The sequence below is a fragment of the Perca flavescens genome, chromosome 13 (assembly GCF_004354835.1).
Source record: "Perca flavescens isolate YP-PL-M2 chromosome 13, PFLA_1.0, whole genome shotgun sequence".
Lineage (NCBI taxonomy): Eukaryota > Metazoa > Chordata > Actinopteri > Perciformes > Percidae > Perca > Perca flavescens.
The window spans coordinates 23,953,375-23,968,559 of NC_041343.1; the positions used below are offsets into that span (position 1 = coordinate 23,953,375).

Consider the following 15,185-nt stretch of genomic DNA (forward strand, 5'->3'; position numbering starts at 1 on the left):
ACAACTAGTCCCTCCTGATTACCAGACTTAGAAAAATATTGATGCTTTTATAAACCGCAACCACAATACCATCTCTCTTAATTAGAAGGAAAACAATGAAATCTCCCCGGCTCCTCCATCCTGACGCAGAAGTGTTGTTTTGCTTTGCTTTGGTTTCACTGGCTCTCTGTCAGAGATACGTGCGTAACTGAGGCTCTCAAACGTTTATTGTCGAAAATTTGAGAGACTTTGTGATCTTTGCTGACTTATTTTACCACCTTTGGTACTGAATAATGTCTTCTCTCACTTGTGTCTCCCCAGTGTAGACAGGTGTGGAATCTTCTATTAAAACATAAAACAACACATCAGATTTGTGTCTGTGGGTGAATATATGTAAGTAGGACAGAGAAAATGGAAGAAGTGCTGTGTTTGCTGATTTAGAGATGGATAGCTGCTCAGGATGAATGAATAGACTCAGACAGAGATGGGACAAATGGAGGTAAAGAGGAATAAAAAGCCTGACAAAAGTACAGATGAGTTGTTGGGAGAATATCTTTCAGTACAGGTAGGAGGATGGATGGTTGAATTGTGTAGGAAAGAATGGCAAAGGAGAGAGTTAGCCTCCAACAGACAGAGGAGAAAAAGGTCAGAGGCTCTTTGTGCCAAAAGAAATTCCATTCCAGTCAAAACTACGCTGCCCCACTAAAGAAGTTGCCATAAAAAAACAGTTAATTATAAAGCAAATTAGCACAACTTACAAATGATTTAACATGCTGACTTTTGGCATAATTTCCTAAATAATACATCATTTTCTGCAAAATAATTTGAAAGTATTTACCTGATACTTATTGATTGTACAACAGCTTTGAAAAGAAAATCAGCATATCTATCTTTATTTTATATTTGCACACATTTGTTGGAAAATGGCCTTTGACATGTCACGCCTCTCAAGACTTCTGCTTGGATAAAATGTTTTTGCAGAAAAGCAAGAATACTTCATTTAATTTGGAGAATTTTTTTTAGCTTACATACAATATGTTTAGGTCGTATATAAAACAGCAAAGTTCGAAAAAAGCTGAAATCTGTTGTGATTTTTTTTTTTTTTTTAAACCCCAATCCCAAAAAATTGCATTGAAAAATATAACAGACAAATTATGGAAAGTTGTGAAAAAGTGAAGTAGGATATCTTATTGAACAGGAGTGTGTAATTAATGTATTCATTTATACATTTCGTGAAATATGAAAGTACATATCCACCAGCTAATTCACTTAATGACATTTAATATTCCTGATTCATCTCCATGTTTTTCAACTTTTACAATTCCATTGGTTTGGTTTATTTTCAGTTTATTGAAATAAGTGCTTAAGACATCTGGAGACTAGGGGAGAAAGAGAGAGTTAGTCAGAGAAATTTAAGGGTGAAAGAGAGAAAACAAAACACAGTGGTTGTTTTACTCTTCTCTCTCATTGCTCTTCCGCATCATCTTTACCTTCCATCCTGCTCTCCATTCCCTTGCCATGTGCCCAGGCAGAGGTAGTTGTTATGATCTCACACACACACACACACACACACACACACACACACACACACACACACACACACACAGGGTGTCCTAATCAAAGCCAGGCTCTGCACATTGTGTCCCAGTTGAGCAGCTATTTTTATCTGCAGCGCTCTGACAGGGATGGAATGGGTCAGATAGGCCAGGCTGACGAATCCTTTAACACCAACTGATTAACAGTCAGCCTGCTGGACCGCCAATACACATACACACACATACACTGTTTAAGTAAACAAATAAACCTATTCTGTTTCATCATCACAGATGCAAACACATACAGGCCTTGCTCTCTTTCCTTTTTTATCTCACACTTTCTGACACACACACACACACACACACACACACACAAGCACACTTACAGGAAGTTCCAGCCTATGATGCTGTTTCATGTTGTGTTCCCACCAGTGTAATATTTTTCTCATATATGTGTATATCTGTATTCCCTTGTTCGTTCTGCCTCTTTAATACCTGAATCCGTGCCCTCCTACACTCCACACACACAGTCTGTCCTGTCCCATTAGCACCATGGCAAATCTTCAGGCTCACACATGCATGATGCTGCCACACACACACACACACACACACACACACACACACACACACACACAGATGTGGTTAGAGACACATGATTACTGATTTACCGTTGTGAGAGTTGGCAGAGTTCCCATTTCTGGCTTGTTAGTTTTGGATTCAAGTGCTCTGGCTTGGACCCAATTAGTTTCTCTCCCTACCTCCCTCTCTCTGCAGTTACTTTGTTGTCATGACTATGTGTTGGATAGTACTGTATGTGCAGTATATAATCCCAAAAAATCAACAGCATGTTCTATACAGAAGCTGAGAACAATTATTTATCTTGTGCATATACAGTATGTCAGTGTTTGTAGCTGTTTGCTTCGAAGCCAACATACAACCGCACCTATGAGAACATTAAACATCTATAAACCTTTACTGTGGTGTACATGGTGTTGTTAAACCATTTACGGAACAGTAAGGCTACAAGTTGTACAGTAAGTGCTGTGTGTGTTTCTGTGTCTTTCTCTTACTCTCAGTTCACATGAGCTCTATTAGCCTATGCCACTAAAGTAATATCAGCTCATGGTATACTCCCATCACCTCATATATGACTAATGATGAATAGAATCAGTAACTATCAGTTGCAACCTGTTCTGGTGGTGCGGTGAGACCAGAAGAAATATATCCTTTAGCGCTTTAGCAAAAAGCAAATCATCTGTATGCTCCAACTGAAGTGCTTGATGGATGGTCAAACAACTTCCGAAAACCTTCCCCACACCTTTCTGACATTAGAGTTTCTGATTTTATTTTTGTAAATTTCCGAAACCAACAATCATGGCTATTTCTCTCAGTGGTTGGTAAGATGTGTGGAGATGAGAAAGTATGCAGGATTTAAACTTTTTTCATTATTTAGAAAAAGCTTTTTTTTCACTTTTAATTGCGTAACAACCCAGTACAACACTACGAATGCCTTCCAGGACAGATTGTTTAAAGGAATACGCCACCGTTTGTTGAAATAGGGTTATTCACTGTCCCCTCTATATTTATAGAAGTGGGCAAACGCATTTTTGTCTCAGCCGCTAGCTTAGCTTAGCGTAGTGAATGGAATCCTATGTTGCCCGTTAGCATGCCGTGAGTAAAAGTGACCCAACAAAAACAAAACCTAATTACTTCTTGTGGTCTGCATATTCACAACGAGTACAAATATTTTCCTAGGCAGATACAGGTATTGACTTGGCACTGGAAGTAGGCTACTTTCCCCTCTCTAGGAGAGTCAGCTTTTCACCTCGCCTTCGAATGGGACCGTTCTTCTTCCAGCACGGTTATACGACAAGCTGTATGAACTAGTTATTTTCGAAGATAACCCATATAATATTTCGCGGTGCAGTTACTGTACGTAAACAAGTAAATAAATGGTTAACATCAGTCCCAGACATCAGAGAGACTCATAATGTTGAAGGTCAAAGTTAGCTTTAATTGTGCGTAAAGAGAATGCGGTAGGATTCATTTGTGACTGCATGTGAATAAGTCTTCTGTCCACATTCTCAGCAAACATGGGTATCTACAGTATACTCTCCGTAACCAATGTTTTATCTCTAGAGAAAATTATTTAGTTACCATTTTACAACTACAGCTGCAAGGGGACCGCGCCAAATCTTGTTTACTCAGCCTTTTGCACTGTCTTTCTCCCTACCTGTCTCTCCTTATCTATTTCTGTCTTTCTATTAGTCTCAGCCTCTTTATTGCTTTCTTCTCTCTCTCTGTCTTCTTCTCTCTTACGTGTTGCCAATTCAAAATAGTCACATACACATTTACAACCACAGCTTTTCTTTGAACATCCATATGTGCTTAACATAAACATGCACACATGCATCTCCCAGCATATACTGCTTATAGGACCATATGATAGTAATTTGGCAATATGGAGAAGCAGGAGGGCTCAGCTAGAGTTTAAGTCTGAGTGGAAGAAGAGTCTGGGATCCAGTTTACTAGTAGGAAACAGGAAGTTGCCTCTTGACTTTTACCTCTTATTGTCTCATTACTAGATGCACATAAGCCTCTGATGTTTCATGTTGTTTCATTGATCGTTATCTTAATTATTATTATTATTATAATTATTAGAGGTCGACCGATATGGGTTTTCTCTGGCCGATGCCGATCTTTAGAAATCAAGGACAGCCGATGGCCGATAAATGCTGCCGATTTTTTTTGCCCGATATTTGGCCGATATGTGCTTGTTTTTAAACCTCTATTTGAAAGATAAAATGTAACACTAATATACACAGAATTTCTCAACAAAAACATTTATTGAACACTTCACCAATCTACACTTGTATACTTTAATTAAAAATGTATAATTTAAAAACATACTGTATATTGTATAAATAATATATGAAAAATATATTAAATAAACAAAACAGGTAAGAAGAAAATAAACTTTGTCAAATAAACTTGTAAATGAAAAAATAAAGTTTAGTGCACTTAGCAGCATTTATTAAATTCTGAGAATACAAATCTGCACATCTTCACAGAAAGTGACATGTTATTATTAATTTCAACACTATTTCCTCCTAACTCCTGTTGAATCAAATCAGACTAGGGTTATCTAAAGTCAGTTCTTGTTCACCTTGTTTGTTAGATCATTGTTCATTTGTTGAAGTGTTGTATCTGTGTTTTGGGGATCCTACTGTTACATGTCCTGTTGCACTCATTAGGATCAAAACTCTGAGTTGTAATTTAAAACTCGTCCAGCCAATTTAATAAAATTAAGGGTTTTATTCATGCTCGAGTCCATAGATGCAGTTAATGGATACAGGCACGGAGAACTGAAGGCTCTGTTAGCAACGATTAGCTCCGTTAGCGGTTAGCTCCGTTAGTGGTTAGCTCCAGTTAGCTCCGTTATAGGAGTGGATGAGACTGCCACGCACAGGGGTAACAACCAGGCTTTGATAAATGACATTCGGGGAGCTTCCACAGCGGTGTGGCCGCGGTGTTTTGTACGGTTTTATTAGTACAGTTAATCCCAAGGCAAGAACACCAGCAATATGCTAGCTACTACTAACGGTAGCGTCGGAGCCTGAAGTGACTGTGCGAGACACACAGCGCAAGAATTCACGAGGGGAGGGGCTGGAGGCAGGTGGTCTGAGTGCGCTGTAAAAAATGTCGCCCGCAGATGCGCCTGCCTATTAATCGGCTTGATATACTGGGATATTGGCCAATGCCGATTATGTAAAAAAATGCCAAAAATCGGCCGACCGATTAATCGGTCGACCTCTAATAATTATTATTATTATTATTATTATTATTAAAGTTGTGTGTCTTTTTAGGCCTCAATGAAGTAGCAGAAGAAGCTGAAATACAACTCCCTCTAACATATTTTGATTGTATTATATGTTTTTTTCTGGGGTTTTTTACTACTGGATTAGCTGCCTATTAATACATTATACAATGCCTCCAATAGATGGAGGCATTATTACTCATGTCAGCTGATGGACCTAGGTCCAATACATACTCTCTTTCTTCTTTTAGCTTTGTTTTGGTCACTAACTCCTGACAAAAACCTGCTAGATGTTCCACTTTCTTCACAAGCTAGTTGCTAACTTTGTGTGTCTGTCGTTTGGTGGTGGACAGGTAGCATACAGTGGGTTTTTATCACAGCTTTTTTTGCTAAAAACAACTGCTAGAAATAGAATTTGGTGATTGCACTGAGACAGAAAGACAAACAATAAATGTGCCATAAAACCAAAACAATGAACTGAAAGAGCCTAAAAAGGTCTGTTGAGATGCAGAGTTTGGTGGTAATTTGTCACTGTTCATGTTTGTCTCTGCACTTAATCACAATGATGAAGATGCAACTTGCTGCCTGTGTTTGTAACAGTGATGTCTTGTGTTTCAGGTGCGTAACCTGTGCTACATGGTGACACGGAGGGAGAAAATGAAACACACCCTGTGTGACCTCCAGGAAAAGATCTTCCACCTGCAGATACAACTACTGGAAGAGGACATTGCTGGAGGTAAGAGAGAGAGAAAACATGAGGGTGTCTGTGGAGATTTTGTCTTGTTCCAGTTATCTCAACACACCAATGTAAAAATCTGTTCCCTTTCACCCACTCTAGCACTATAGCCAAGGCCGCCAACACACACTCTGTCCACCCGAAACAAAAAGAGTACAATTTGGAAAGGTCAAGTGCATAACGGTTACATCCAAACCCTCGTTGACTGAATGTGGTGGGTGGACAGTTTTTGGAAATGGCCCGTCATCATTTTCTGAACACACTTGACACCTTCATAGCAAAGAACACTGGAATAATGGTTCGGCCAGATGTTGTGACACACACCATCCACATAAATGGAGCTTGATTTCCTATCCATTTTGCACAGATGACTGACTTTGATGCATCTCATGCAGCTGCACTGATGGAGAACGGGAAGGACAAGTTGATTCTGCTGTGTTGGCTAGATATCTGCTCAAAACGAGATTTCTAATCTTTGTGGGACCACCAGGTTAAATGTAGTACGTCTTTAGTATTTATTCTTTTTAGAAAATGTTACCTTTAATCACTTGTTAGAGTCAACATTGTTATCATTTCACCTTGAAACAACACCTCTCTCTGTTTTATAAATACAATATGGATAGGTTCATTGAAACAGATATGCACAGCAGAGACTAAACAGAGGAAAGAAGACAGTCAATGACGGTTAAAACAAGACACTTAAACTTAACCTAACAATGGGACGGGGCAACTTCTGGCTCACCCGGTCTAATAACACTATCTAATAAAAGTAGTAGATTTAAAAGTAGATTTATAAACAATAATGGTGCCTTTTTTTAATACAAAAATAGCATTAAAAAAAGATTTAAATAAAGAAATTAAAACAAATCAAGGTCAATGAGCTCTCCAAATAACAAAACAAACTTGATACTGAGCTTTTCTAACTGCAAACCTTCTTTACAAATCAGTCCCATATTATACAATGTAGCATATAGTTTTTAAAGAGTAAATAAAAAAATAAAAAAATCGAAACAGAAAAAAGTCAAATAATAATATTCAAAATAATGAGTAAATTAAATTGCGATCTGGACTCTAGAGGAGATAAAGGCACTAACGGCTTCCTTTACAGAAGGTCATTGGTAAATAGATAGAAGCTTATCTTGGAGATAGTGTATGTATCAGCTGAATAATGTGAGAGTGAACAGCCTTCTCAACCTGATCAATAAAACAAAGCTTCAAGTGGAGTAACACACAGATTTTTAGCATATCAGTTTCTCATTGGCTGCCAGACTTCCACGCTGTTGTTGTTATGGTGATGATGGTGTACCCTAGTTACACAGATTATGGTTAAGTGTAGTTGTTAAGAAATGATAGTGACCTGTATCTTCCTTGAATAATGTTAAGGGAGCCTATTAGTTCTCATAGTCATGACCTGCAGCTGTCAGTGGCGATGACAGCGAAAGCTTGTTGTCATGGTAATGCCAGTTACGTCTCGCTGGCATGGTAATGATAGTGAACTCTTGTCAGCCCACATGTGTGTGTGTGTGTGTGTGGCCGCGTGCATGTGTGTGTGCGTGTGTGCATGCGTGCGTGCTCATCATTCCTGAGGAAGGCTGCACACACACACACACACACACACACACACACACACACACACACACACACACACACACACATCTATGCACTCCACTAAATCTTACAAACACTTTCACTCTTTCTCTAGTTCCCTCTGTGTCTCTCACTAACACACACTCTCTCACACACACACACACACACACACACACACACACACAGACATGCACACACGCACACATGAAGAGCTGCTGACTCATCAGATTGCTGCCATCAGGTACCGGGAGCTGTGCTGCTGGCACTAAACAGCCATATCTATTCTCACTGCCACAGGAGTTAGATTAGAGAGGATAGTTTGCTGTGTGTGTGTGTGTGTGTGTGTGTGTGTGTGTGTGTGTGTGTGTGTGTGTGTGTGTGTGTGTGTGTGTGTGTGTGTGTGCGTGTGTGCGTGCGCGTGCGTGCGTGCGTGTGTGTGTGCGTGTGTGTGCGTGCGTGCACCAGCGAGTGAAGGATGAGGTTGTCTGCTATAATGATTTGTCGTGTCCCTCTCCTTGTATCTACCTCTTTTCTCTGCCTCTTTTATCTGTCACTCTTATTTTCCACTCTCCATTTCTCTTTATCCTCTACTTTAATCTATTTTCCCCTCCATCTGTTTTTTTTCTTGCTTTTTTTTTTTTCTCATTTGTAGTGTTCTCTTCCTCTATCCACTATCTTATTTTTGGTTGTCTCAACACTGTTTCAGTCAGTCAATCAGTTGTCTTCAGTTTGTTTTTTTGTCCTTCCGGACACGCAAAGGGATTTTGTAACACTAAAAGTAACTGTAAACATTACAACGTTATAGTTTTTAAGATTAAGTATTAAGAATACTGCAGATGATTTTATTGGTCAAAGCAGGGTGGGAAAGTTAAGAAAACATCACATTATAAATGTTGCATAAATTAAAACTGATCGTCACAAGTGTGTCAGTTCTGACTGGCAGTCCAGTCAGTCATATTGACTTTGATCCAAATGCTTTTATATGAACACAGCGCAGGCGTAAAACAATCTGCGTAACATGTTGAATGTCATGTCTTAATACACTGAACGTGCTCATTCTCACTGTATGTCATATAAAAAATGTTTTGCCAGTGGGTTTTTTTGGCATTTAAATTGGTCTGACATCCATTTCTAGGCAGCACCGAAAGGTTTTAAAACTGTAAAAATCAGATTTTCAGAAACCTGCAGCAAACCCTGAGCAGCACTACTATCCTTCCTCACCTCATCTCCCTCCGGGCTTCTTTCCATGTGGAAAACACACACGTCTCCTCTAACCCATCTGAAACAGAACTACAACGCTCTGTCCACCTGTCTGTCTCTCATAGTACTAAACCTGTCATGGTTAACGTTCTGTCTGCCAGTCCACCTGTCTGTCTGTCATGTTTATCCGCCTTTCTGTCATGTCGGGACGGCTCCCGTCATGCTTTGTGAATGCTAGCATGTTACTAGCAAGGTGGACGGGCAGGCGGGCGATGTCCCTTTAGTCCCACATGCAGAGAAAGAAGCATGATGCCGAAAGTACTTGTCTGCATGATGATATGGCATCTAGTATCATTCTGTAACAACTAATTCATATATGATAACATTAAAAAAGTTCCAAAACAGTTATTAAAAACCTTAATGTTTCTATTGCCTTTGGAGGAAACATATTGATGCACATGAAAAATACAGGTTGTTATATTCTGCACATGTGCACATACACACACACACACACACACACACACACACACACACACACACACACACACAGAGTATTATTGTTATGCAGGAAGTGCACCACATTTACATTCTGGCTCGAACCAAGCTGTGACAAGCTGACAGTGGTTAGTATTGGCCTCTCTGATCTGCTCTCAGCGTGTGTGTGTGTGTGTGTGTGTGTGTGTGTGTGTGTGTGTGTGTGTGTGTGTGTGTGTGTGTGTGTGTGTGTGTGTGTGTGTGATAGAGCGTGAGCAAGACAGAGAAAATAAGGACTGAGGAAGTGGAGGATGGGAAGGGACAAGAATGTAATAGGATGAAAGAAATAGTGGAAGAAGAGAGAGGAACAGGAGTATGCGTACGATGAGAGATAAAAGAGTGTGAAAGGGTGGAGAGAGGGAGGAAAAGACAGTAGGAGAGAGAGAAAAAACATTCTCATATTGCACTAATGAGCTCAGGTAAGAAATGGGACACACACACAGACCCGCACGCTGCAGTTCAGTGCACCTAGAAAGAGGGGAAATTAATCACACACTTCAAAAAGACGAATCCCCTGGTGCTGTTGCACCTTCTAAACAAGAGAGGGAAGGTGGTTTGGAGGGAAGGATAATATTGCAGGGATGGAGAGAAAGGCAACAGCAGAATGTAAAGACAAAAGAGCAGAAAAGGCAAATCTGACACAAAAGTGTTTAAAAAGGTTTCCACTGCTGATAGTTGGATTTGCGCTGAGATTACAACCTGAAGGTGTCCTTGAAACCCCAAAGACTAGTTTACCAAGCTGTAGATCATAAAGAACAAGATCCGATTAGGGGGGAAGAAATGGGGGGAAATGTTGAAAAATGGGCCCTGGGAGATCAGAGGATAAGATAGTCCTCCTGTCAAAACAAAAAAAAAGAAAGAGCTGTGTGAAAAAGCGTTCCCTCTGGGAGCTCCCTCAAAGATCCCCTGGTTTACAGCCATGAAATAAATTGGAAAAGGGGGGAGAAGTGTCTGGTAGATGTACCTGCACTCTTACAAATCCTCTTTATTTAAAAAAGTTTCATACCTTACTCCTGCCACCTTCACACTAATTTACCTGTCAGGTTTTAGTTTTAAAACATTACAGTCCAGTCCAGTCATATTACACTCACATCCTACAAATATTCACTCCATCTCCAGTTCACTTCTATCCAAGCTTGCACAATAGACAAATACTAACATTCATTTTCTATTTCAGTGCGATCTCCATTGGAGATCTCACAGTTGAGAGTTTAACTTTGACCGTGCCAATGCGCACAGTCGGCCAATAGTAGCGTTGCTCTCATACTTTGTATGACATTTCAAATGGTAGGCTTATTAAACGCTACCTTTAAACTCTGACAGCACGGGTTCATAATTGCCCTTTTTTGTCTGTGTTTGTACCGCATCTGAAGAACCATACATTTTATATCTAAAGGAGAAGTGTAGGCCGAGAAAAGGAGACTGAAGCCTCCAGAACTAAAGCCCATGAACTCCGTTTAGACCCCGTTTCCTCCAGTTGAAATGAACAGAAAATCTCTAAGATTTAAAAAAAGTTTCTGGGTTCCTGGAGAAGTTCCAGCTGTCAAAAGGAGTTAGTTTGTTATACTGGCAGTCCAGCCTCCTCGCGTCTAGTGATTAGGGTCTGACATACAACACCCTGTAAACTAAATGTACCCTGGACATAAAGAAAATCAGTTAAGTATTTAAAAAAGATTTTTCTTTTAATCTGGTAAAACTTCTTGCAATCTCTGTTTGGGCTTTAAATGCTGGATACGAAGGATGTTAGCTTTGTTTTCCACAGCCACTACAAAGTAGACAATCACACATGGAGAAGCTGCTGTACATGAGAGAAGCTGTATGTGGCATGTGCTGTAGTAATAAGGGGAAACAGCTTTCTTTAATTCTTCAATACTTTTACATCTGTGTAGTTTTCTTAAAAGAAATCTAGTCACCGTAAGTTTGTATCCTAGCAACCAACCAACCCCTGCTTTTCAGATACAGTAAAACAAGTGAAAAGTAAAAGCATATTGGTATACAGAAAAATAATATAAATCTAATCTCTATTAAAACTCATGACTAATAATCTTAACTAACATGAAAAAAAAACTTGATTCTCACTTGAAACTAATCTGCACCCCACATCGCTGTCCTTCCTGTGTTCTCTCACAGCTTTCACTCCACATAACTTTTCACGAGAAGACATTTCCGAACATCTTCCTTACAACGCGGGCGGTGATCGGGCATGGACCTAGAAATAAAAAACCCTCCACACTTTTAACACCTCACTTCATTCCATTTCGTCTTCCTGATCAGCATTCATGCTGTCAGTTTCCATAACATCTCCACATTGTTTATTTTTCCACTTCACCTTACATTTTGTTTCTTAAATGGAGGATACTTGCTCACATACATTTACAGTACACAGAAATGTTCTTTTCTTCATTCTTTTGCTTCTATTTTTCTACACATCTTGTATTGTACTCGTAGTGTACTATACTGTCGCACTCTTTTTTTTTTGCTCTCTCACTGACACACACAGACACACACACACACACACACAATGGTCTTCTCAGTGTGAAATCTCTGGTCTCTCTCAGCTTCATTCATGCATGTCCTGCTCCTCCATGCTAAAGCAAGCATGAGGACAGCCTACTGCTGGCTATGACAGCCACACACAGTGTAGACATGTACTGTACTGACCAAGACACACACAATTTTAAAAGAATCTATACTGTATTCTATAAAACAGCTACAATATAATATTTAAGCTTTTAATTCAAGCTAAATGCTCTTAATTATAGCCCTTCTAGTGGCACAGCTATGACGAGGCATTGTCGGTCTGTCAGTTGGTCCACCACTTTGGTCCAGACTGGAGTATTTCAACAATTATTGAATGGATTTAAATGAAATTCTATACAAGCATTCATGGCCTCCAGAGGATGAGTTCTACTAACTATGGTGATCCCCTGACTTTTTTTCTCTTGAACCACAAAGAGGTTGGCATTTGTGGTTTTAAGTGAAATGGCTCAACAATTGGATGGACACATGACGTTTGGTGCAGACATTAAAAGCCCCCCTAAGGATTTATTATAATACCTGTGATACCTTCTGACTTCTTATCTAGGGCCATCATCAGGTCAACATTTTAACTTGTCCAATAAATATGACAAAATACCAGAAAAAAGAATGTCAATGGCCTCAACTGTAGTTTGTGTTCAGTGCTAAATAGCAATTGTTAGCATGTCTCAAAGCACTGCTGCTGTGCCTAAGTACAGCTTCGTAGAGCTGCTAGCCAGGCTGTAGTTTTGTTTACAGAGCTTCACTGAAAAATGTCCAGATAAAAAAAAGGAGATCTAGGAATTAGGATGCCTGGGTAGCTCACCTGATAGAGTGTGCGCCCATATATAGAGGGTCATTCGTCGACGCAGCAGCCCAAGGTTCAACTCCAACCTGTGGCCCTTTGCTGAATGTCAATTCCCCTCTCTCTCCCCTTTCATGTCTTCAGCTGTCCTATATAATAAAGGCCTTAAATGCGCTTATTATGCAGCACTTCAGCATAATTAAAAACAATAAATTGTACTTTTGTGATGTAATTTTACATGAATCTTTGCATAATGGATGTTTAGAATATAATGTTCCCCTTATTTTCAAAAGCCAGATGAATTACAAATGTATATTTATTTTTTTTAATGTGAAAATAATGAGCCCTATGTATACTGTCTTTATGTCTGTTACTGATAATATTTCACCCTACAGTGACTGCTGAATGGTACACATACAAATAAAATCAGCTTTTCTAAACCCCAGTGTAGCTGTAAAAAAGCCTACCATACCAATGCACGCACACGGCGCGCGCGCACACACACACACACACACACACACACACACACACAAACACACAAACACTCATACAGTATATATACATGATACACAGCAGCAGGAGAGTTAGTGAGCCATGCTGTCAGGACTCTGTGTTAGTCTAAACAGCAGGAGCCTGTTACAACAAGACATCCCAACAATAAGGGCCTCCTACATCATAGAATGAGGGACAGAGAGAGATAATCACTGTGCTGTATATGTGAGTCAGTGGAGTGTGACTGAATGTGTCTGCATCGCTTCCTTACATGCTGTGTGTGTGTGTGTGTGTGTGTGTGTGTGTGTGTGTGTGTGTGTGTGTGTGTGTGTGTGTGTGTGTGTGTGTGTCTGTGTCTGTGTCTGTTAAATGCAGAGCTTATCAATAATCAATTATCCTTCTTTCCTTAGAATTGTGTCATGTCATCTGGGAGCTTGTGACAGGCGTTTTTTTAAACAATCTGATGTTTTATAGCCTTAACAATTAATGAATTGTTGATAAAAAAAATGATAATACTCGTTAGTTGTAGCCCTAATTGAATTATAGTACATGAGTTATCTGAACATTTTAGTTTGACTGTCCTTTTATAATACCAGCGAATTTGATTATGTACTGTTATTTTGTGTGTTGATAGATTGTCAATATGATCCTCTCTAATGATCATATATTCTTTTTGGTGGTTTTAAATAAGTTTAAATTAACCTACTCTCCCTCGCGTCATGACCCTGGCAGTATCTTGATCTCACACAGCTTTAACGTACGTTAACATTGTGCTAAGTTGGTATTTATTGCAGTATTAGTGTGACTGTATTATACTGTCAGTCTTATTTGGTCTTTGATCAAGTGTACGTATCAGTGTTTGTTGTGTTACCTGTCATACTCAGCTGGAGGAAGAGAGCGAAGTCTCCTGGAGTGAGAGGACAGCTCATAGCAGGGAGGCGCTCTGCAGGGCCCTGTTACATGTGTGTACAATGTGTGTGTCAGCATGCTCATGGACCTGAACATACAACTGATGTGTTTCTGACAGTGTTGCAGTTGCTTTTCGTTTCGCAAAGTCTGAAAGGTGGACTAAACAGTTAGATTTTTACTAAGAGAGATAAGCAACACAGTGAGTGCGCAAACACACACACACACACACACACACACACACACACACACTCTCTCTTAGCTGTCCATCGTGTTCGATGATGACGCTTGCTCCAGGGGTGGGGGGTGTTCATCGACATTGTGTTTGCTGGTGCCACTTCTCGTGGGCGTAGAGTCCGATCCTTGAGCCGCACACTCGTCCGCAGATGGAGCAGGGGAAACCAGATGCCAGGGGGGTACCAGCTGCCCCCTGGTGTCTCTGGATGCGCCTCTCGGTTCGGCGGTCTTGGCTTATTTGGTGTATCTGAGAGACTACTTTAGCACAGGTAACCTGCCAGGCTGATCTATCAAGTGCCAGAGATTCAAGCTGCGTGAGAGGGATGTTCGCTCGCTTTAGGAGGTCCCTGGTGTAGTCCTTAAAACGCCGCTTTTGCCCTCCGGCGGAGCGTTTAGCGCCCATTAGTTGACTGTAGAGGACTTGACGGGGCAGGCAGTGTTCAGGCATGCGTATGGTGTGCCCTATCCAGCGCAGATGTTTTTTGGCCACCGCTGCTTCCATACAAATTGAGTCAGTGTTGCTGAGAATGTCTGTTTCTCAGCAACATTCGATTCGATCTTCCCAGGACAAGCTGAGGATCTTCTGTAGGCAGCGGATATGGAAGGCCTCTAGGTTGGTAATGTGCTGGCGGTATGGGGTCCAAGACTCTGCCCCATAAATAGAGATAAATAGAGACATACCGCGTTGTAAACAGCCACCTTGGTGCTGATCTTCAGGTTACGGTTTTCAAAAACCCTGCTGCGTAGGCGACCGAAAGATGATGAGGCTTTATTTATCCGGGTGTGTACTTCTGTGTCAAGGGAGCAACATGAGGACAAAGTGGAGCCGAGGTAAGTAAA

General features: G+C 40.4%; 1 protein-coding gene across 1 annotated transcript in view; it reads left to right on the plus strand.

The window, feature by feature from the left end:
- The window catches only part of jade2 (jade family PHD finger 2), a 177,826-nt gene that overhangs the window by 143,268 nt on the left and 19,373 nt on the right, over positions 1 to 15,185 (plus strand). The window contains exon 11 of the mRNA XM_028594952.1: positions 5,950 to 6,067. Within this exon, the coding sequence (XP_028450753.1) occupies positions 5,950 to 6,067 (118 nt within the window). The remainder of the gene's footprint in view (positions 1 to 5,949; positions 6,068 to 15,185) is intronic.